Source organism: Myotis nattereri (genome assembly GCF_964212035.1).
Source record: "Myotis nattereri genome assembly, chromosome: 3".
Classification (NCBI taxonomy): Eukaryota; Metazoa; Chordata; class Mammalia; order Chiroptera; family Vespertilionidae; genus Myotis; species Myotis nattereri.
In genome coordinates, this window is record NC_138077.1 from 56186346 (window position 1) to 56210582 (window position 24237).

The 24237-nt window shown below is 44.2% G+C and overlaps 1 protein-coding gene across 7 annotated transcripts in view; it reads right to left on the reverse strand.

The window, feature by feature from the left end:
- The window catches only part of KALRN (kalirin RhoGEF kinase), a 573479-nt gene that overhangs the window by 375070 nt on the left and 174172 nt on the right, over positions 1 to 24237 (reverse strand). For all 7 annotated transcript variants that reach the window (XM_081085419.1, XM_081085418.1, XM_081085412.1 and 4 more), the window contains exon 6: positions 6488 to 6610. In XM_081085419.1, the coding sequence (XP_080941545.1) occupies positions 6488 to 6610 (123 nt within the window). The remainder of the gene's footprint in view (positions 1 to 6487; positions 6611 to 24237) is intronic.

Genomic DNA, 24237 nt, shown 5'->3' on the forward strand with positions numbered 1-24237 from the left:
CAATCAAATGTGGGCTCCTTTGAAGCAATAGTTTCTAATATATATATTTTTATTGATTTCAGAGAGAAGAGAGAGAGAGAAAGAGAGAGAGAGAGAGAGAGAGAGATCAATGATGACCGAGAATCATTAATCGGCTGCCTTCTGCATGCCCCTCACCGGGGATCGAACCCACAGCTCGGGCATGTGTTCTCGACTGGAATCGAACCCAGGACCCTTCAGTCGACAGGCCGACGCTCTATCCACTGAGCCAAACCAGCTAGGGCTGAAGAGACAGTTTCTGAGGTCAGTACTTGAGAACTGTTCGGTCCCAGGTGGTCTCTTCCCCCAGTTCTCCGTGGCAAACTAGCATGCCCACCATTTATCCTATATCTCCAACAACTCTACCAATCTTCTCCCAATTGCCTTTCACCAGGGCCTCCCTATGGGCATTTTGCTGTTGTTTTGAACTAATCCACTCTGTGGTGCAAATGAAGTAGTATCTTTGGGAAAAGATTTGGCACTCTCTGTACTACAGTTTATTTCTACCTCCAGGCAAAAATCTCTGAGCCATGGCTCTGGTTCTGGCATTAGGGAAATAGCATGCTTCCCTGAGCGATATCCCCGCTTTAGGAGCTGAACTCTCAGAGGAGGGGGAGAGTACCCTCAGGTCTTCTTGCCTTGCCTCTCCCAGCATGGCTCCATTACCAGCTGGGGCGAGGGCAATTGGGACCTTAGAATTCTCAGCAGTGTTGTACCCATGTTAGAGCCTCTGTTCCATGAATGGGGACTAGGCAGAAGTAGTTCCCAGCTCTTGGCCACACTCACCCAGAACTTAGCTGTAGCAACAGGGAGCTTGGAGCAGGAAAGACAATCTGGAAAGACAATATTTCAACTGGGAGCTTAGGGAGAAAGAGAGCCCTGTGACCTTGGTTGCAATAGTCTAGAGCAGTGGTCGGCAAACTGCAGTCCCTTGAGTGTGGCTCTTCCACAAAATACCATGTGTGGGCACACACGTACAGTGCAACTGAAACTTCGTGGCCACACTCAAGGGGCCAAAGAGCCGGATGTAGCTCGCGAGCCGCAGTTTGCTGACCACTGGTCTAGAGTTTCTATGTTACTGAGCTGGGATGGGAAAGGGAGGGTATGGGTCTTGGTTCAAATACCACAGACTCATTGTTCTTATTGAGGCTCAGTAGATTTTCTTGAATAAGTGTTCCTTTATTTGCTATATGCACATAGGACCATTTCCAGAGACTTTAAGTTTTTTAATATAATTTTCACTAGTCCCACTGGCAAGCCGATCTGTGGAGTTCCTCATGCTATGCTGCTGGAAGTGGACTGTCTTTCAGAAGCTGTGATACTTTATTTTAGTGAGTATCTATTTTATCTGTATAGATATCCACAGAACAACAATTCTCTAACCTTAATGTGCATATAATTCACCTGGGGAGCTTGTTAAAAATATAGGTTCGTAGGGCCCTATCCCCCCAAAATTACAATTTTCTAGGACTGGGGTAGAAGCTAAAAGGAAATCTGCAGTTTTAGAAAACTTGCTACATGATTCTTTGAAAAAAATTATATTAAAAAGACTAACACACGCCACATAAGATTGATGCCCTCCTTTTTTTTTTCTGATGGATTCTATGTTTACAATGGAGCTTTGCAACTATGGCAGGGTCAAATGCTGGCTACTTGAACATCACAATAGCGTGTGTGTGTGTGTGTGTGTGTGTGTGTGTGTGTTTTTACACGCCAAAATTTAAAAATAGTCTCATTATAGGAAGTGCTGCTTATTTGGGGGAGGGGAAGTGCTTCAGAATCATGGTTTAGGGCTGCCACGAATCAAAGATGACAGAGGACTCCAGAGCAAGGCTTCTCAGATTGGGGTCAGGAAACTTGCCTCAGAGTCCTATTTCTCTTGCACCAGATCTGACTTTTCTTTGGTGCTGCTACCATTTGTAACCATCCTTCAAAACAGAGAGTGCACCACAGGCCCTGCTGCAATTGAGCTGATTTTCACACCATCAAGTGGCAATATGGGCCCCTGGTGAGAAAATTAATAGGATGAAAGCAGCTATCAAACATGCTGCAGCAGATAGGATTCCTGCTGCCTAGCTGCACATGGTCATCACTAATGTGACTCCTCCTCATCATACTAGCGGAAAGTGAGTATTATTTCATATTTTAAAATTCTAGACAGAAACCATTAGCAATTTATTTTTCCCAAAGAACTGGCTAATTAAAATTGTAAATAAGGCTGTGTTATGTTTGCATGTACTCCTGTGACTCTTTCATAAAGAACTAGAACTGGATGGCTAAATGATTGTTCTGTTGCATATTACAACCCAACCCTATTCCATCTGCCCACAGTCCCATTAGAGAAGGCCACACTCGGGAGAAGAAGAAGCTGTGGTAAGGGCTTCCACAACAGAAGGCATAATTAAACAAGAGGGAGGCTCCAGGGAACGCAAGAAACCTGGCTTTCTGAGGCACTATAAGAAGCCAGGGAACATTTTCCTATTTCCTACCAGGTTTAGTAGGTGGATTATTATTATCACTTATTTTTTAAAGATCAAAAGACTAGGATTCCCCTGTGGGAACTGCAAAAAAAAAATATGTTAGACAAAAAGCCAAAAATTAACCAATTTTAACCTTTTTCTTTTAGAGTTCCTCACATACCTTAGTCAGTAGGGTGTCCCTCCCACACTCTTGCCATATTAATAACTGATAGCCTTTATCGGTACCAATTCAGAATAAAATTTAGGAAATTTCTGATTTTTCCTCCATGATTTAATGATATGCAATTATTTCTCAGTAATGGTCACCTTACCTAGAGTTGCGTCTTTAACCAATATATAATACTAGACATATGAAAACAAATCTTAGAAAACATAAATTGTAAATTGATCATTTTAATTTACAAAACAATATACCCAGGGCTTCTTTAAATTATAAGGTCTTTGGTAGATTATATAGTTAATTCACAGATCATCAATTACTATCAATGAATGAACAATGAGCAAATTGGTACTTATTATTGATTGAAAACTACACCTCCCCTCACTTACATTGAGCCTCTTTTGTTATACTCTACTATAGCGGCCCTTACTCTTCCAACATAAAACTTATGGTTTTAATTATGTTTTATATTAGATTATATATTTCACATCTGTCTCCCCACTGGAACTTCCATGGAACAGACCGTCTCTGTTTGTTCACTACTATATGCCCCACATCCAGCACAATGTCTGATCCTTAATTATTTGTGGGACATGCGAATAAAGTCATTAGGTTCTTGGGATTTTAAACTGGGGAGGCTGATTGACAGGCTTTAGGATTCCCTTGAAGTCCCTGAAATTATCTAAAAAACATTGTTCATTTCTCTGGTGAGAAGACCCACCACCTTCATTAGATTTTAAAGGGGTCTGTAACCTCCCCAAAAGGTAAGAAATCACTGGCCTTCTTCAGTTATAAAACAGGATTCAATACCAAAGAACTCACATGTGGCCTAAAACAAAGTATGCTACCTGCACGTACCTTTACGGGGAAGGATGTGTGGCTGTGTGTATAGTGTGTGCATAACTTCTAAGAACAGAAACAGAAGTGCCTCTGTGAATTTACGGACCAATCCACATTCTCACGTCCCCGTGTGACTAACTGGTCATTCCTGTAGCCACTGGGCTCCAGCAGTAGCTGTTTGTATTCATCTGCTTCTTGGCAGCAACATCCATCACTCAGGCCAGAGAAAAGGAGTCTGTAATTCCCTCCTTTCACCTGTTTGGGAAGCTGACATCCCTCTTTGTGGGAGTTCTTTTTAATAACAAACCTGTAACAATAGCACGGGCTGTGTTTATAAAGCACAGGTGCCCAGGCAATTTGACCAAACAACCCTGGGACTTCCCTTCCCCTGCCCTGCAGCCAGCGAGGAGACCCAGCCCAATCAGGCAACGGCCTCCCAGTGCTGCGCTCTTCAGGGGGTGGGAGACTTTGAGACGGGCTGGAATAGGCTAATTGGCTGATGTATATTAAACCTCTTCTTCCTTCTCTCCCAACTCCAAAAGATGTTTCCCTTCAGTAAATTTTCTCCCTCATTTTTGTCCTGAATATGGAGACTTCAAAAGTGAATTCGTCCGAGGAAAGGTTTTTGATGTGCTACTAGCTCTCAGCTATCCACATTAACAGAGATGAGCCGTGGTACAGATCATTCAAAACCAAAGGCTCTTCTATTTAGCTTTGTAGTTCACTGTTGTGAGGGGCTCCGTGGCAGACTTACCTCCCTAATTATGTCTGTCTTTGCTTCTTATTAAAATGAGTGTGTCTGCTTTAGGGCCAGGCAGATGGGTGACACAAAGATTCTGGCACAGAATCCGTAAAATTCACCAGGGGAAATCCACCAGGCACACAGATAATCAGGCTTGACTAGATTTGAGTTCACGTCCTTAATCACCTGTGATCAATTGCTTTGCTCCTCTGTGACTCAAGTGAGCCAGGGATGAGATATAATTATAGGAGTCTAGTTCGAAGGCAATGAGTCTTTACATTTACGCTGAAGACACAAGACTGCTGTGGCCAAACCTGATAAAAAAAATCAATGTTGATGTTTTTCCCTGCCTAGATTCACAGCCTCCTATTCTGCAGTCTGAGTTATCTTTCTAAGCAAATCTCATGATGTTCATCTCTACCTTACATCCTGCAGTGGCTCCCTGTGCTGGGCATTAGGGATATTCCCAAATGTCTGACTCTCTCCTCCCCAACACGTGACATGACTATACATTTCCACCCACAAAGTGAGATGTGGCTGTGAGACTGGAGTTGGCTATGGAAATACGGGTGGAAGTGGAATGCCGCTTTGAGGTGAATGGTTGCAGAGCCAGTGTGGGCTTGGCTATTTTGTCTGGTGAGACCGACTGGCAGTGTCTAAGACGGTGGCTGCTCCATCCGCCTGGGTTGCTGAGTGACTGTGATGAGCAGAGCTCTAGTTAGCCAGTGATGAGCATGTGGCAGGAGCAAGAAATCAACCCCTGTTGTCTTCAACCACTGAGATTTTAAGGTTTTTCACGTTAACTCAGCATATCATCACGGCACATGCCAAGCTGCGGCATGACTGGCTGAGTTATCTCCCCAGCTAGACACTGAACACCCGGAGGCCAGAACTATTTCTTCTTCAGGACATTACGTCCAGTGTGGAGCATGTTTAACGCAACCTGGTAGAAAATGAAATTCTCTGCCTTCCTGGCCTCCGTGATCCTCTATGTTTATGTTTCTCTAACGCTTGCTCCCCTGTCAGCATCCCCAGCTGAAATGATAAGGTGCCCTTGGTGTTCAGATATATGAATGCGGGACCTATTCTTACGGATCAGTAGTACAAGTAGGAAGAGCTGGCAAGGGGGAGAGAGAGGCACAGTTAGGTTGCAGGTATTTCAAATACAATACATGGGCTCAAGGGGCAGACAAGATTTTGAAATGAAGTTTCTTGGAGTGACCACATGGGGAAAATAATATCCTAAAGTACTTGTTTTATGAGGCATCACAGGTGTTATCTGAACTAGACTCCTATATCATCACCATCATCTTCATCATCATCATCATCGTCATACCTATAATTGCTGATAACTTACTATGTACCAGTCACAGCTCCAACCACCTCACAATAAACTCACTGAATCCTTACAATTTTATAAGGTAGCTATTATTTCCATTTTACAGACGAAGAAATTGAAGCACAGAGAGATAAATTCCCTATGGCCACACAGCTAGGAAATATCCCTCTCCAAATTCAGGGTATGCTTGAACACCCCCCATGATGGGGAGCTCACTAACTCCCAATGCATTCCCACCCCCCACCCCGAGTCCTGTCCTGCCTCCTCCCAACTGCCATGTCCCAGACCCTTGTGCCTCCAAGACCAACACAAAGCAATTCTACCCTCTCTTTCCAAGGAGGTCCTTCGCATACCTAAGGCAGTAATTGCATGTCCCTTTAAGCTCCTCTTCTCCGGTCTAAACAGCCCCAATTCACTCAACCATTTCAATGTGCCACAGCCGAGGTCTTCACCATCCCAGCTCAGAGACTCACACATGCTAGAAGGTTGCATCACAGAATGGTGACTCTCCCTTCTAGTCTTGCACTAAGCCGATGCCTTCTGCAACCCTAGCACATTTCTTTCACCTTATAGAGCAAGGTTGGAGGCAGAAATGGGGCCATAATCTGCTACAGAATAGCTGGCTGGCCACATGTCCCCATCCTGGCAAACAGGATGCTACAGGATCCGTACATTCAGAGTTCCTCGTCCTTTTTTTATTGTCTAAAGTTTTACATATGTCTACTTTTCCCCCAATTGACCCCGTCCCCGATCCCTTCCCAGCCCAGGCAAGCCCACACTGCCCCAGTGTCTGTGTCCATTGATTATGCTAATACGCATGCATATAAGTCCTTTGGTCAGGTTGGAAGCCTGTTCCTACCCCTTCTCATCCTCCCCCCAGCCCCCTCCCTCACTACTCTCCTGCTCACCATGGAGTTCATGGCGAAGTGATTGTGCTGCGTCTGGAGGTCCAGAGCGTGCTGGTAGCTGACTCCAATCTCCGTATGGCTCTGGAGGAATAACTCCTTGTTGTGGCTTATCCAGTCGAACATCTAGAGGAGACAAGATCATACAGATTAATCAGACGGGTCATGGGGCCAAGAGTGCGAAGCTTTCAGAACTACCGGAAGGAATAAAACCCTCCTTCTGGTTCTCAGTGAGGACAAGTCATCCCTTGCAGAACAGGGTGGTCCACAGCCTGGTTACCTAGGTTTCCTGGTTTCACTTTCAGCAGAAGGGCCCACCATTGGCCTCTGCATTTCTCTACAGAGCCTAACAGACAAAGAGTAAGTGAATCAGGAAGATGGGGTGAAAGCTATTTACTATCCCTAGTTACTTCCCCTTTGAAGAAACTTGTAGAAAGCTGCAAAAAGGCCCCATGCATGCTTTAGGGCAGAGGTTCTCAACCTGTGGGTCGCGACCCCTTTGGGGGTCGAACAACCCTTTCACAGGGGTCGCCTAAGACCATCGGAAAACACATATATAATTACATATTGTTTTTGTGATTAATCACTATGCTTTAATTATGTTCAATTTGTAACAATGAAAATACATCCTGCATATCAGATATTTACATTACGATTCATAACAGTAGCAAAATTACAGTTATGAAGTAGCAACGAAAATAATTTTATGGTTGGGGGTCACCACAACATGAGGAACTGTATTAAAGGGTCGCGGCATTAGGAAGGTTGAGAACCACTGCTTTAGGGACAGGTGATGAGGGGGCAAGCTGGGAGCTGGGAGACTTGACCTATTCCCTACTGCCCCACTAGAGGGGAGAAAACCTATGGAAAGCAACAGGGCATACTAACATGTCATGTAGGCAGTGACCAACCACACACTGTGTTGAACTGACTCTGAACTGAACTTTCATGTAGCTCCATGGACTCACAAGTACAGAGTTTCTACTATCACCCATCAGGAACCAGAAGAAGATTTTAAGGGCACAGTGAGTTCCATTTGGAACAGCGGGCATCGAGCTATTTCCTTCCCCTAGCTCTGTACCCTGTTTTTCATTTAGGCTTCTCTCAGGCAGTCACATGCTTTAAAGGTCGCTGAACAGAACCCAGCTCCAGAGAAGGGCCTGATCATTCTAAAGGGGATCCCTCCTCAGACACCAGATCTAAGCCAATCAGTGTACCATTTCCTGGTCAATGGGATTGTCTCAGAAATAGGAGTGTTATCCAATTCAGTACAATAAAGCCTGAGGGGAAGTTTCTGGGAAAACAGCACCCTAGTTCTTTAGCTATAACCTCACTTCCTCTGATACTGTCACTGTGACCCTGAGCCTAAAATTACTACTCTTGAGTGTGAAGCCAATGGGCAGATAAAACGTGTAGCCAAAATAATGGCAGGAAACAGAGGCAGAGCCCTACCTTGTCCCTGGACTTCCTTAGTACCTCTAAGAAATCCCCTCTAAGATTCAAGTCTATTTAAGTTGGATTTTTTGAAATTCTCTGCCAGGATCAATCAAATGACACAGCTAGGAGAGGTGTGACACCTTTGCAGAAGAGCTCTGCTCTACTTGGAACGGGCGCTCTGTGGTTTGTGATGGGCAAGGCTGCAGCTCAGCTGCAGAAGCTGAGCACAGGTGCAGGCTGGAGAAGCTGCAAAGGCCCTGCCAGCTTTCCTGGAAGCACAACCACAGCCTCATTATTTCCTTTCATTTTTTTATTTTATTTATTTGTATTTTATTTATTCTTATTTTTTAAGTAAATCTTTATTGTTGAAAGCATTACATATGTCCCCTTTTTCCCCCCATTGCCCTCTCCTACCCCCTCTACCCCCAAGGCCTTCACCACCTTATTGTTTGTGTCTATGATATTTATTTTTATTGTTGACGATATTACAGATGTCCCCCGTTTTCCTTTTGCCCCCTTCCACCCAACCCCTACCCTATCCCAGACCTTCCCCACACTACTGTCTGCATCCAGGGGTTATGCATATATGCATTTATGTTCTTTGGTTAATCTCTTCCCATCCCCTCCAACATCCTCCCCTCTGTGATCTGTCAGCTTGTTCCATGCATCCATACTTCCGGACCTATTTTGTCCATCTATTTATTTTGTTCCTAGATTCCATATATGAGGGAGATCATGTGATACTTATCTTTCTCTGACTGGCTTATTTCACTTAGCATAATGCTCTCCAGGTCCACCCATGCTGTTGCAAATGGTAAGAGTTTCTTCTTTTTACAGCTGCATAGTATTCCATTGTGTAAACGTACCACAGCTTTTTTATCCATTTATCTACTGATGAGCACTTGGGCTATTTCCAGATCCAGATCTTAGCTACTGTAAATTGTGCTGCTACAAATATGGGGGGGGGGGTGCATATATTCTTTCTGATTGGTGTTTCAGGAGTCTTAGGATATATTCCCAGAAGTTGGATCGCTGGGTCAAATGACAGTTTCACTTTTAATTGTTTGAGAAAACTCCATACTGTTTTCCACAGTGGCTTCTCCAGTTTGCATTACCTCTTACAGCAGTGCAAGAGGGTTCCCTTTTCCCCACATCCTCCTTTTAAATGGAAAGTGAATTTACTTTTTCAGTTACATTCAACCAACACTTAAGGGACACTAGCTGTGTGCTAGGTACTGTCCATGTCAACAAAAGGCAAAATGACTACAATGTGGTTCTTAAATTTTAGTGGCTTAAAGCAGATATGGACTCAGAAACATTGTTAGTACAACTTGGCATATGACTTGATTAAAATCACAACTCAGAAAATAAATCTATCAAGATAAAGGTCAATACCGTCTATCAAAGGTAGCACCCACCCTTGATGATGAACAGAGAAGGCTTCCCAGAGCAGGTGACACCTGAGTGAGCCTTCACTCAGGTAGGAATTAGCCAAGTGAAGATGAGTAGGACGGAAGCTCCAGGCAAAGGAGAGATCAAAGGGACAGAACTGGGGGGCAGCCCAGTGTGCCCAGGGATCTGAAACACCACATCTGTGCTTCTGGAACCTAATATGAGGAGGTGATGTGGCTGGGAAGGTGGATGGGATGGCTGACCATGAAATGCCCTAGACACAGGCTTCAAAAAAACCTGGACCATATTCTGTGGGCAGCAAGATTGTCAGTGGAGCATTTTAAGTTGAACAGTAAGGTGTAATGTGAGTGTGGGATGTGGAATGGAGAGGGGAGATGGGGCAGAGTATGGTTGGGAGGCTGTTTTAGCAATCCTGGTGAGAGAGGGTGAGAACCTGGAGACCTGGATTAGGTTAGTGGCAGTGGAGTCAGAGAAGTGGGCCGACTTGAGGACTCCCTATTGTTTGGGGAGGGAGGGCAAGGAATAGCTTAGGAGAAGAGCCAGGTGTCTGGCCTGGTGCCCTGGGTCCTTAAAGAAAAGTTGCCACCACAGGTGCTACCTAAAGTGGAGGGTAAGAGGCTGGGGGTGAGGTGGGGTGGAGAGGCAGTGGGTTCAGTGTTAGATGTGCTGGGTTTGAGAGGCTTTTGAGAGTTTCACCTGGAGATGCCCCATGAGCAATTAGATTTACATGTCTGGAGGTCAGGAGAGAGACATTGAGTATGTGACAACTCACACTTAGGTATAAAAACATCAGCTCTGAAGGCAAAGGTGCATGATTTGGGATGATTCTCCCTTTCAAATTCCTCGGATCACTTCTGGCTGTCCTATATAATAAAAGGGTAATATGCAAATTGACCTAATGGCAGAACGACTGATCGCTATGACATGCACCAATCACCAGGAGGCAGACGCTCAATGCAGGAGCTGCCCTCTGGTGGCCAGTGCACTCCGACAGGTGGCCAGTGCAGCTCAGCCACAAGCTGGGCTGACAGCTGGAGAACGCAGCGGCCTGCCTCTGCAGCAGCGCTAAGGACCCCTCAGGGGAGGTCTGACTGCTGGCCCGTGGGGAGCGGGTCTAAGCCAGCAGTCAGACATCCCCTGAGGGTCCTGGACTGCAAGAGGGCACAAGCTAGGCTGAGGGAACCCCTCCCTCTCCAACCCCCACCCAGTGCACGAATGTCGTGCACCGGGCCTCTAATTTTAAAATAATTTCTCATCACTTTTCCTTACTGACAAAAGAATCAATAGAGTAAATGAAAATCTGCCGTGCCTGAAGTCCTTGGAATTTGTGATGAAAAGACCTCACTCCACATACATTCTTGACTATCCCAGTGGCCGAACAGTGACCTTCCCTGAATTTTCTCTTAAATGCTATTTATATATGCAAATAAGCAGAGGAGTAATGTGCTAACTCCAGATGATTAGCTGGCCCAGAGCCAGGTCTCTGCTGTACTGCAAACCAATGAGAGCTGGACACAGGCCAGTTAGAGTAGAAAGCAGTAAGAAATGTGAATTGAAAGACATGCCAGAGCGGAGAGTACCAGAGGGACTGTGCACCTCTTTGAATGGGCTTCTCACAGAATGGGTCTGAGCCCATGCCATTTCACCCGATTCTGCATTCCACATTTGAGCACACAAGCTGCTCTCCAGGGGCTGGGCATTCTGGGAAAGTTCAGCTGTGTTGAAGGCAGCGTTCCAAAGAGGTGACACATGTCTAAGGCAGAGAGAAAAAGACCTGCTCTGGGGACTAGATGGTACCATGTGATATCAGGAATTAGGGTCTCTCTACCATGGCTGTTTGCTAAGGGACTATCTCAAGTCTGCTCTGGGCCTGAATCTGTTGTGTAATGGTATACAATCCTCACCCTTGCAAGCTTGGCTGTCTGCAAGGCTCATTTTTATTCCTATTACATTCAGTGGAACTGACTGCAGAGAGAGGATATGTATGCATGCATGTGTGTGTGTGTATGTGTGTGTGCACGCGCACTCATGTGCACGTGTGCAGTCAAGTAGGATGAAGATGGCTGGTTCCAAGCCTGGCTCTCTCGCTAATTACCCATAAGACTATGGGCAAGTCTCTTCATTTCTGGACTTCTCATTTGCAAGGAGTAAGTGGTTCTCAGAATGGAGGTAAGCATCCTGGTTGATAATCAGCTCAACTTAGAAACTATAGAACGTATTTTTTCCATTCACAATAAAAACAGTTTTATTGAGTCTCCTGGATCAGAACCCATATTCATCACTACACCTTACATTTTTAAAGTTGTGAATAAAAGCATGTCAATGGGAAAACTGACATTTGCCGATAGCCAGAGGAAGGCAGCTTCTTCATCAAAGCCTTGACACTTGTTTGGTGTGTTAAGAGTTCAGAATGTCCATTTGCATACTTCATCTCACTGCACCCATCAGGCCCACTTTATATATGGGAAAGAAGGGCAGGGGAGTGAAGCCCAGGACCTAGAATTCATTCATTCCACCCAAAGCACATTCATTGAGTGCCTGCTGAAACAGGCTGTCAGGATACTGCCTACCCCCTCCACTCTGCTGGGCTCCACGGGGCAGTTACCCTTCACCAGGCAGCCCTCTGGACACTGTGGGGCTTCACTGAAGTAAGGTGCTGTCCCTCACATGGAGTCAATAACTCCAACACCCAGCCTCCTCCTCTCCCCTCACCCCTGCCCCAGCAGTGCCTGGGAACAGCTAGTTCAAACAGTCCCACTTCTCTCAATAAACACTTGTGAATGAATGAATGAGGAGCGAGCTGGCCACAGGCTCTTAGGTTGCTCTCTCTAGACAAACTGACCCTTTCTAAGCCCCCTTCCAGCTAGAACATTTTATGATTTATTCTATTTGAATTGGGCCCTCTGGAAGACACTTGAACTAGACTGACCCAAAGATTTAAAGAAAATATCTCTACAGTGGTTTCAAACACTTTGATCTTTCTTTTTCTTTTTTTTTTTGTTCTTTTTGAGAAGCTACAAATGGTAGGTTCAATAAAATGTAATATAACAACAAAATTCCTCTAAGAGGAAAGTTCATGTCTAAATAATGAAATTTTATCTCTTCGTTTGGAAGCCAACATAGTTTTGTCTAATTAAGAAGACAGATATTACATATAAGCTACTTGGGTTTTTAAAATTTTTTTATTTTTAATGTTTTGCTTTTAACTAAGCTAAATAATTTTTTATGCTGACTAAAATTCATTGAAAATATAAAAATCTGATTCTTACTATATAACAAATGATAAAAATAATCTATTTAAATGTAAATTAGGAAAATAACAAGGAACCTTTTTCCCCTTTTCTTTGAACGATGGGGATAGCTAGAAGGTCATTATTGTTATGTTCTGTTTTTAGTGAAGCATAAACTATTTCATAGAACAAAGATATTAAATCAGAATCTTGGGCTTGTTGTCCTCATTTGCCAAATTTAGCAATAGCGTCTGATTTAGACTTTCAACTTTCAAACCACCTTACCACCTACTGTTACTATTTTTTTACTGTCTGTAATTATAGATTATATTGGTTTTTAAGTTGCTCATATTCAGGTTTGATGAGCTAAGAGGACAGAAGACAACCAATGGATTTTCTTTGCCGATATATGGACATTCCCATATCACCAGTGTCCCCTGTCCCCTGCATATGCACTGCAGTGACCCATCCATACAAGCTTGTACCCTGAAGGGCAGGTCCTAGGAACCTCCTTGCAGTCAAACCTTGCTTTGCCTGGAATCTTGATGCGCAGTCAACTCTACCATAAAATTCTGTGTTTTAGAGGGCAGTGAACAGAGGCTTCAAACAGGAGACCTGGGTTCTAGTGCAGATTCTGCTGTATGAACTCTGACACGTGAGGTTACTAGTCTGAACCTCAGTTCCCTCATCTGTCAAATGGGGATGGCAATTTACACTATTTCGACCTTAGCAGAGTAGTGGTGAGATTCAAACAAGACAATGGCTTCATGCTTTGTTCAGTGCTACATACCTGGCAGATTTTAAAATCCACAGAGAGTATATTCTATTGCACACATTTCTCCAATGTTTTCATTTACAGCACAAAACAGATGAAAGGTGTGGATTTGGAGCTGCGGTAGGTTCACCGCACTGAGAAATCACCATGTGCTAATGGGAATCACACCTGCAGCTCAAAGGGACACATCCACAGCCCAACCCTCTCGGAGAGGCATCCCCAGAACCACCACAGGGTGCTGCACAGGCCAGGGCACCCTGCGTCCTCCCACTGCCTCCACCTTGATACACACTCAGGGACCGTGTGGGTACCCTTGCCCACACAGAACTCAGAGACCTGTACACTCTCTCAGAGCTTTGCCTGAGGGCATGGTGCCCTTCTGCCCTCCCTGTGTGGCCTGCCCAAGGATCTCACTCCCTTCTGCCTTGCTTCCAAACTCTCCCCTTCCCCATCCTCTCTGACACAACCCAACCCTTTCACTGTTATGCACTCAATCCCTTTGGCTCTCAACAGTTTTTCACTCAGGAGAGATTCCTATTTAAAAGCATTACACCTGCAACTCCTCCTGGAATTAGTTTATCCTAATATAGAAATAGCTCAGTAAGAAATAGCTCAGTGGGAAAGCAAGGCCCTTTTTGAGCAACAACCCAGGGATGAGATTCTGAAATGGGTGGCGGAGGAGTCCCAGACAGAAGGAGAGAGGCCCTAAAAAGAAAAGTGGGTGGGAATCAAAAGCAAATTTCCCCACTTTACAATTCTGCTTCCACATGAACTCTGACTGACGTGTGTGTGTGTGTGTGTGTGTGTGTGTGTGTGTGTGTGTGTGTGTTCTGCTCGGCACCCTTAAGCCCCTTCAACCCTGGTTTTCAATTATCCCCTCTCCTGAGATTGGCTTTCCTGGTTTTCCAAAGTGAGGTAAAGAGAGTGGAAAAATAAAGGACCCCCAAATGTGAACCTAGTTTCTAGAATTCTTGTCTGAAGGGAATTTGACACTTGCCTCTTCTGTATTTTGCAAGGCTTGCAGGCCAAGGGAACGGACAGACCATCTTTCCACTGGGATCTATAGATAGGAAAGGTGGTTGGGATTTGTGCCCGACAGACTGTAGTTGCCAATAAATATCTACTGAGGTAAGATTCTCTGGGTTCTGTTTCCCTTTAGGATTTTGGCATGCCAGCTGGCATATTTTAATATATTGTATAAAAGAGAAGCCATTCTCATCTTTCACCATAAACTGGCTGCTTTAGGAGGATGGCTCAGCCCAGTTACCTGGGAGACCTCATCACTGTAGCCCAGAATCAGCCAGGTCACCAAACAGTTTCACAAGCCAGGCTGTGTCTCTGATCTGTAGATATGATGTGGATCCCCAACCATGTTTCTTACACCATCCATACCCAAATTCCCTAATCTGAGATCCAACCTTCTAGCATTTTGCTCACATCTAGAACTGGCCCAGTCTTTCTACAAAACAGGTAAACATCCCACTGTCAGCAAGGGATTAACAAGACCCTTTCCCCGTCTGCATGATAATCTGATTTTCAGTGAACATCTTAGTTCTGTTTTCCTGGGAACAGATGAAGATAGTATGTGCCAACACATTACTAAACAACCCCCCCACCCCCAACTGGTAATCTGTACCTGATTGGAAGGACTAACAGCGAACTATAAATACCTATAGAGACCCAATATCTTGGGCTTCCCTGAATGGGTTGACTCTTGTAGCTAGCATGTCCATTGCAGGGACCCGGAAGCTGTGCCAATGCAGTTGTTACAAAAGGTATTGGCTCCTGTGGGACACGGAGTTTTTAAACCATGGCAGCTTCTGCCTCCATGGATCTTGTCTGCTTGAACCTGAGCTGGACTGCACAAGGTCTGTCCTGTCCTGCTATAAGGCATGGTTCCATCTCATGTCATCCTGAGTAGGTCCATGCCAAAGGTGGCCCATGGTAATCTGGTAAGTCAGAACACTTAGTGGAGTCTAAGAAGACTCCAAACCATATATACAACAGTATTGTACCTTTCCCTGTCTTCCCTTTCTCCAGTCTCCTTTCTCATTTTCGGTTTCTCTCAATAACAGCAGTCATGATAATGGTAACAACAATAATGTTGACAGCAACTAATGTTTGTTGAATGCCCACTATGTGCCAGGCATTGTTCTGGCACTTTACATATAGTTTCCCATTTTACATATTGGGAAACTAAGGCACAGAGAGGTTAATTAACTTGCCCAATGCCACACAGCTAATAAGTGGCAGAGCTGAGATTCAAACCTAGGAGGCCTTGTTCCAATGTTAATGCTCTTAACTCTGTTTCTCCACCCAATGTGCTCAGAGCTTCATTCCATCTATCCTTCCTGTCATCAGCAAACTTTCAGAAGTGTGCTCTGCCCCTGCTGCTTTGTTTCCTCTCCATCCACTTTCTCCTTAACCTGTAATATGTCCTACGTTTACTACTTTCCTAAGTCTGCAACCACAATGAAAGCTGACATCTTCTCCTTTCTGAGTTCTTCATTCAGCCACTTCTCCTTCGCTTTGACCTGATGCAGCCCTTCCTGAAATTCTACCCTCTCTTTGGCCCTCTCACAAGGTCATTTGCAGGGGCAGGCCATCTGGCTGCAGACATGATGAGCTCTTCCCTCCTGCTTTCACAATCTACCAACACTAAATTCTCTCAGAACCAGCGCTTTTACACACTCATTCTCTTCCTCAACAAACCATGTCTAGTCTCAGCATGACAAAAACAACAGAAACACCAATCCTTCACTCCTACTGATTTAACCAAACTTACTTCCATTTCTCTTCCCAGCTTCTTTCCCTGTCCCCACACCCTTATGGTGACAGTCTCAAGACTTGACCATCAGTCCTCTGCCCTTTATTCATCAAGTTCTATCCATTTGAAAACCCACTGGGCTCACAACTTCAACAACATAAACAGTATTTCCTATTTCATGTGTTCTGGCCCCGTGCCAAGAACCTCTGCAGATTATCTCGTGTAGTCCTTATAATGCTACAAAGAAGGTATTGCTAATTCCATTTTAAACATGCTGAAAACTCCGTACAAAAAGGGAAGTAAATTGCCGAAGATCACACAGCTTGTAAGTGATCAAGATAAATTTAGAATCTAGTGCCCATCTGATCCTCAATCCCATACAATTTCCTCTGTTCCAGAGTTCCCTCTAACCTTAACCTTAACTTCCAGATAACTTACAAGAATAAATACATGCCAGGCTCTGCACAGTGAGTTTCACACACATTATCTCAGTCCTCAAACAGCCCTATTAGGTAGTACTAGGTGTACCGGCTAATAATGTGGATTTTTTTCAATAGATGGAGTTATACTTATGTTGATATATATGCGATTTGATATGTATGCTATTTTGTTGTATTGACAACAAGCTTCAAAACTTCATATGTCAAATTGTCTGAAGGTGTTAACATCATAGATATTTTTACACTTAAAAATGTTGAATTTCATGCCAAAAAAAAAGAGCATTTGCGGGAAGTTATAATTCATTACTTTATTTTGAAGAAAAGTGATGCTGAAAGCTTCGGGAAGCTTATGGCGAACATGCTCCATCTCAAGATACTTGTGAACGCTGGTTTAAATGCTTTAAAAGTGATGGTTTCGATGTGAAAGACAAAGAACGTCCAGCCGAACTGAAAAAGTTTGAAGACCAACAATGACAAGCATTACTGGATGAAGATGCGTGTCAAACTCAAAAACAACTTGCAGAAAGATTAAACATTGCTAGGCAAACAGTTTCCGATCATTTACAAGCAATGGGAAAGATTTTAAAAGAAGGAAAATGGGCCACATCAACAGAACCAAAGACAAATGGAAAACCGAAAAGTCATCAGTAAAATGTTGCTTCAGTGGCACGAAAGAAAGTCTTTTTTGCATCAAATTGTGACTGGCGATGAAAAGTGGATTTATTTTGAGAATCCCAAATGCACAAAATCATGGGTTGATCCAGGTCAACCATCAACATTGACTGCAAGGCCAAATCGCTTCGGAAAGAAGACAACGCTCTGCGTTTGGTGGGATCAGGAAGGTGTGGTGTATTATGAGCTTCTAAAACCAGGTGAAATCACTAATACTGATCACTACCGACAACAAATAATCAATTTGAACCATGCTTTGATCGTAAAACGACCAGAATGTTACAGAAGACATGGCAATGTAATTTTGCTTCATGATGACGCACCATCACACACTTCAAAACCAGTTAAAGACACGTTAAAAGATCTTGCCTGGGAAGTATTAATCCACCCGCTGTATTCACCAGACCTTGTTCCTTCAGATTACCACTTGTTCCCATCGATGGCACACACACTTTCTGAGCAGCACTTCAAAACGTACGAAGAAGTGGAAAATTGGGTCTCTGAATGGTTTGCCTCAAAACAAGAAAAGTTCTATTGGGATGGTATCCACAAATTACCTGAAAGATGGGGGAAATGTGTAGCTAGCAACGGACATTACTTTGAATAAAGCACTTTTGATGTTTCTCTTGAAATTATCGTGTTTCCTTTGATTACAAAATCCACTATTATTAACCAGTACACCTGGTAGATACAATCACCACCATCTTTTTCTAGTTAAAGAAACAGATTCAAAGAGATTAAATAACTTGGCCAAGTTCACATAATGAACTCAAACGGCATTTTGAAAAGTCATATCTAGGCCTATATAACTTCAAAGTCCACTATCAAATTATCTCCCAATACAAACCTAAATTTCAGACATTCCTAGTCACACGGTGCTTATGGACTCAACCTTCCACAGCATCTCCAACTATTACGTCATTTCCATGAAAATACTACCTTCTCCTGACTTCACACATCTTCACCCCATTTGTTCTTTTTTACCCTCAAATAACTCTGAAATACACCTGCTGCCACTCAGCCCTAAGCCTCCTGCCTAGATTACTGCATTGCTGAATACTCACTATATGTCAGGCATTGTTCTGATCTCCCTAAATCTACTTCTCCCTTATACCAAGCCATCTGCCCCCCCTCAAGTCCTCTGCTCTAGCATACTACTTTCACCATGTCATTCCGTTGATCAAAAATTAAATAAATACACCGAAACCGGTTTGGCTCAGTGGATAGAGTGTCGGTCTGTGGACTGAAAGGTCCCAGGTTTGATTCCGGTCAAGGGCATGTACCTGGGTTGCGGGCACATCCCCAGTAGGAGATGTGCAGGAGGCAGCTGATCGATGTTTCTCTCTCATCGATGTTTCTAACTCTCTATCTCTCTCCCTTCCTCTCTGTAAAAAAATCAATAAAATATATTAAAAAAATATATATAAATAAATAAATATAAACCACACATTACTATTGCCGCTGTCATCTACAATGCAAAACTCGGTCTCCTTATTCTGGTATTCAAGGTACCCTCTTCCTCCCCGCCTGGTTCAAATCTGCCTTTCCCTATTATTTCACACCACTGTCCTACACCAAGCATCCTTCCAGCCGTGTTCTATTCACTGCCATGCAAACACATCATATCATAGTCATTGCCATCCCCATATTTATGCTCACATCTTTCCTCCCTACCCTTGAGATTCTGATTCAGTGGGTGCACTTCAGGTAATTCTGATGCACCTGCATTTTTATTTAAACAGTGCACGTGGAGATTTAAGATCTGTCCAACATCAGGTAGCTGGTATCAGATTTAACCCACCTGTAAACTAGTTGAAAACATTGGTAAACAACCTACATAGACCCATGGCCCTTGAAGGAAGGTAAGCACACATTAAGCCCTATATTCACTTCACCCTGGCTTTCTCCTTGAGGGTATTTTCCAAACTGTGGAGCAAGAGAATAAGAGCTGAGAAGAAAGCAGCAGTCTTGATAAGTCTAAAAAAAACCCCAGAGATTAGGGCTCAGAGCTGGTAAAGTGACTGGAATTTCAGTGATAGAATAGGAAGGAGCTAAGAAAAGGAGCTTTAAAAAATCTTCATTAAAATTTCCTTCAGGTCCTTGGCAAAATCCTAAGCTGTGCATATGCAAGGCAACATTCCAGAATATCAAGCTGTGGGAGGTGGAGGATATTGAGAGCTAAACAGAAATTATAGTGCTGGAGAAATGTTAGGAGTTTTTAGTGTGAAGAGACTTTGGTGAACACTCTGGGCATCGAGTTGGAACCCCAGAAAGACCAGGCTGCAGGCGTAAAAACCACATCCTAAGAGTAAGGACTATTCCCTGTGATAAACGAAAAGATGGAAGTAGATCTGCCATAGCAAACACTAAACCAAGGCTCAACATGATCAAGATCTGCCCATAATTTAACTGCATCCCAGAACAATATTTAACAGTATTTTAAGAAAGATAACCTAATCAAGAGCCTGTAAAAAATCACTGATAATATTCAGTGTACAATATAAATTACTAGATATATGAAGAAACAGAAAAAAGTGACTGCTGATCGTATAATAAAATACTCAATAGAAACAGACCCTGAGATTATTAGGCTATGAATTAGCAGATAAGGCTTTCAAAATAACCAGGATTAACATCTTTAAAAAAAAAAACAGGCAGGAAAGAGACAAAATGGATTAAAAGATGGAACACAGCAACAAAGTCTAGTTTTCTGTTTCTTGTAGCCAAAAGCATCGTCATCATAAATATAGTGTTGCGTTCATGGCTTAGCATAATATCTTATCCACTTATTGAGTACCCACTGTATTCCAGACATTGAATTAGAAACTGATGATAAAAGATCGAAGTCTAGTGAAGGAGACAAATGTATTCAATATTCTGTCAATTTCAAGTGTGAAAACTATTATGAAAAGTGTATACTATGAGCTGATAGCAGAGGAGCACTTGGAACAATTTGGTAGAGGTAGTGGGAAGGAAAAGCATGGATGGCTTCCAGAGGTGCAACAACTGGAAAACACTTGAGAGATAACATGATCTGGGTGAAGAAGGGGTCGATGAGAAGGGCATCTTAATGAGGGAAAATAGCCGAGCAAAGGCCTGGAGGCTCCTAACAACATGGAATAGCGAGGAGGTACAAAGAGCTCTAGGGCAGTGATGGCAAACCCTTTGAGTGTCAGCATTTTGAAAAACCCTAACTTAATTCTGGTGCCGTGTCACATATAGAAATTTTTTGATATTTGCAACCATAGTAAAACAAAGACTTATTTTTTTTTATATTTATTTTATATATTTAAATGCCATTTAACAAAGAAAAATCAACCAAAAAAATGAGTTTGCGTGTCACCTCTGACACGAGTGTCATAGGTTCGCCATCACTGCTCTAGGGCATGATGTGAACAATGGGAAGGGATGAAAGAGAGAGGGAGGGGCCAGGTCACAAAGGGGCAAAGGTCTAAAGGCAGAGGAACTGCACCTTTACCATTCAGCCACAGTGAGAGGCGCTGAAGGGCTGTGTCCTGGTCAATTCACTTTTAACTCTGAACTGGATGTCTACACTGAGGTCCCCAGATAGACAGACATTGATTTCATTGTGAAGGGGAGTCCAAGCCAGCCCTGATCTCACAAACAAAATAAACTACCACATTACAGACTTCTCACCAACTAGGGGCTCTCCACCTCCTGCTGCTCCTCTGCTCCTCCTCTCCCCCTCCACTCTTTTTTCTCACAAACCCTTCAATGTCTGGGTCAAAGAAGATAAATATGAAGGAGGAGATAACATGAAAGGTGCCCAGCACAGTGTATGACACATAATAGATGCTGAATGATGTTAATGCCTTTCCATGCCAGGATAAGCTGGCAGTCACCAAAAGGAGCTGCTTTCTGATTAGAGAAACCCAGGCTGCAAGACTTCATGCTAAAATCACACACTGGCCTTGAAAATGAGCGGCAGCTCAGCTCTGCCTGCAGAAGGACAGCTTATGTTAGGCCTAAAAGGCCTCCTTCCTTGCTCTTGCCCTCCTCATGCTAAGTGATGTAATGAAAAGTCTCACCAAGTCCATTTTTAATGTAAATATTTTCAGACTTTAAACAAGGGTGGGTCTTTGGGGTTTGGGGTTGCTTTTTGATTTTTCGCTGTTTTTCGTTTTGTTTTGTTTTTTTTGCATTTCCAGCCTGTTTGCTGGATGGACTGAATCCAATGCAGCACTGGCAATGCACACAGTATCCCTCTGTGGGGAAGAAATGGTCATCCAGGAGCCAGCAAGTCAAGCAGATGAGAAACAGGACCAAGCAAGCCAGGAGTCAACCCAGGCAGCCCAGGGATGTTGACTCCATGGGGCCGAATTCCTTCCCTTTGAACCACAGATGCTGATAAAATATTTTCAGGAACAGAGTGAGGGAATGTGCTTCACTCACTTCCCAAAATCTAGAATTGAAGAGGTCAAACCCTACTTAATTCAAGCTAAGAAAATAGTGCCCAGCTGTAGCCCATAGCTAAATTTAGGCATAAACTGAGATCAGGCCCTTGGCAAGTTAATTTAGATGAGCTAATGCTTGTTCCTGGCAAACAGGATACACTCAGTAAATGGTAACTATTATTATTGCTGCAAAAATGGAGTGTCTGCTGGATGTTCACATCCAGTCCTCCCACGCATCCTAAAATAGGCTGTGCCCATCACTTGCACATCTGGAAAACATTTTCACACGGGCTAAGTAGGAGGTGGCCCTCCTCCGGGAGTCCCTCTCTGAGGGAAGGGGGCCCGAACTGGGCTGGAAGGGGGTCTGTGCTAGGTGGGCTTGACTTTGAGGTGAGGAAGAGAGTTCACACTCTTCCTTCCATCGTCTCTCCTCTTCCAGCAGTAGCTTCAGCAATGGCTCCCAGCAGGTGAGGGGCCACGCGGGAGCCAGGCTCAGGTACATCCTGGAGGCGGTGCTTGGTCATGCATCCAGCTTCCAGACCCCAGCTGGCAGAGCATTCCCTGCAGGAGCTCAAGAAGGACTTTTTGGAATAAAGAGCTCAATCGCTCCTCAAAACCCTCCATTAACAATCTTAGAGGACTAAGGTGAATTCCTGTGTTTACACAGGGCCCTTGTCCCTAAGAGTAGGATATGCAATAACCAGGTAACACGTGGTAACGTTTTTAGTAACCTTCTCTCACTTTTCTGTGTCTTAAAAGAAATTAAAGTTTGAGTTTGATTTAGTGATTTCCAAAATATTTTGGGAGTCCCTTCTACTCCCATCCTACTGTCACCATTAAAGCTGGGCTCTCCTTCCTCCCTGACATCCAGTCTGTCCGTCACCTGGTCCATTTTCTATAGATATCAATGATGAGAGAAAACCACTGGCCGGCTGCCTCCTGCACGCCCCCTACTGGGGATCGAGCCTGCAACCCTGGCATGTGGCCTGACCTGGAATGGAACCATGACCTCCTGGTTCATAGGTTGATGCTCAACCACTGAGCCATGCCGGCCAGGCTGGCCCATTTTCTTTCCGTTAGTGTCTCCAGGGTTTCCCCCTCTCCTTCCCACTCCCCCTTCATCTGGTCACACTTGGGTTAGTATATTCCCTGCCTCCAAATTGCAAGATGAAACTTGCTAAAAAAGTGAGAGCATTAGAGTGGCATCCCTTGAAACCACCACTCAGCAGTAGGTGGTGCTCTTGTGCCAGCCCAGAGTGCTCACAAATGCTTGTTCCATCAGGCAGCTCAGTGAGTACAGACTATGCCACGGCCCATTATTTTATTTGGCACTGACCGTGTGCCTCTGGGGAACACAGAGTTGTCTAAGACACTGGTCCTGACCCCAGGAATCTGCAATGTAATTGGTGGAATGAGGCCTTTGAGCATAAATGTATCATCACTTGGCATAAAGCTATACTACACGATGGGTAGGAACAGGGCCCTTTTGAACAGTCTGGATAAGGGCTATAGGAAAATGCCCGGAGGAGAGAAAAACAACTTCCAACAGGGAAGAGCCGAGAGAGTAGCATTTGAACTGGACATTCAGCAAGGGTAGGGCTTCAGTAGGCAGAGTGGGAGGGACGGTGGTATAAACAAGTGGAGGAGCAGGTGGGACAGTGCAAAACACAGGAGAGGCCGTCCTGATGATGAGGCCGAATGCCCAAGTCCACTCTCACTCTCCAGCCTACGTCCTTCTGATGGGACCTCCTCTTGGCACCTCATGACAAGGGTCAGCTCCCCAAGATAATCTCCTAGGGCAGGAAAAGTGCCACTCTGAGGTAGGACCAGTCGGTCAACCTGCTCATATGAAGAAAACGGAATATCCCTGTATTTTCTATACCAAGAAAGAACATGTCTTTTCTCAGCACAGCAGGGCCTTTCTTATCCTAGAAAAGGATCTCGAAGGAAGGGCTGGAGGGGAGGGAGCCAAAGGGCGAGAAAGAGGGTTCCTGGTGAAGGTAGAATGAGAGTGTGGGGGAAGAGCCCTCCTGAGATTCAAGTAGAGGCAGCTTCCTCCGAGGGAATGAACGTTCCTTGGCATGTTCTACATGGGTTTTCTGACTCTCCCCAGGATGAGAACCTGAAACTGCAGCTTTGCTCAGGGAGAGTCATGGGCCAGGGATGGGTCTGAAAGGAGACTGTTGCCTGAGGAGTAATGACTGCTGACCTGGGCACACCTACCTCAGGACACCTGACACTTGTCAACTCAACACGTTCATACTGAAGTTTATCTACGTGTACCCGTGACATCATCTTGAGTTCACATGTATGCCAGTGCCTCTCTATTTGAATGACAGAACATAATTCTCTGGGTGGAAATATCTTGGAGTTTCAGACTGACTAACTTGTGCTACAAGAAATACGTGCACCTACACACACAATAATTTTCTCACTTGTGAAAGTGGGATCGAGAAACATAGATCCTTCCCCATCCTTTCTAATAGTTGAAAAACCCAACACGAGAAGGCCGCACTAAAGAGTAGAGACGGTAGTTCACCTGGAGCAGAAGCCACCAGGAAGTGCAATGAGGACTGCCTCCGAGTCATTGGAGGGCTACCCTGT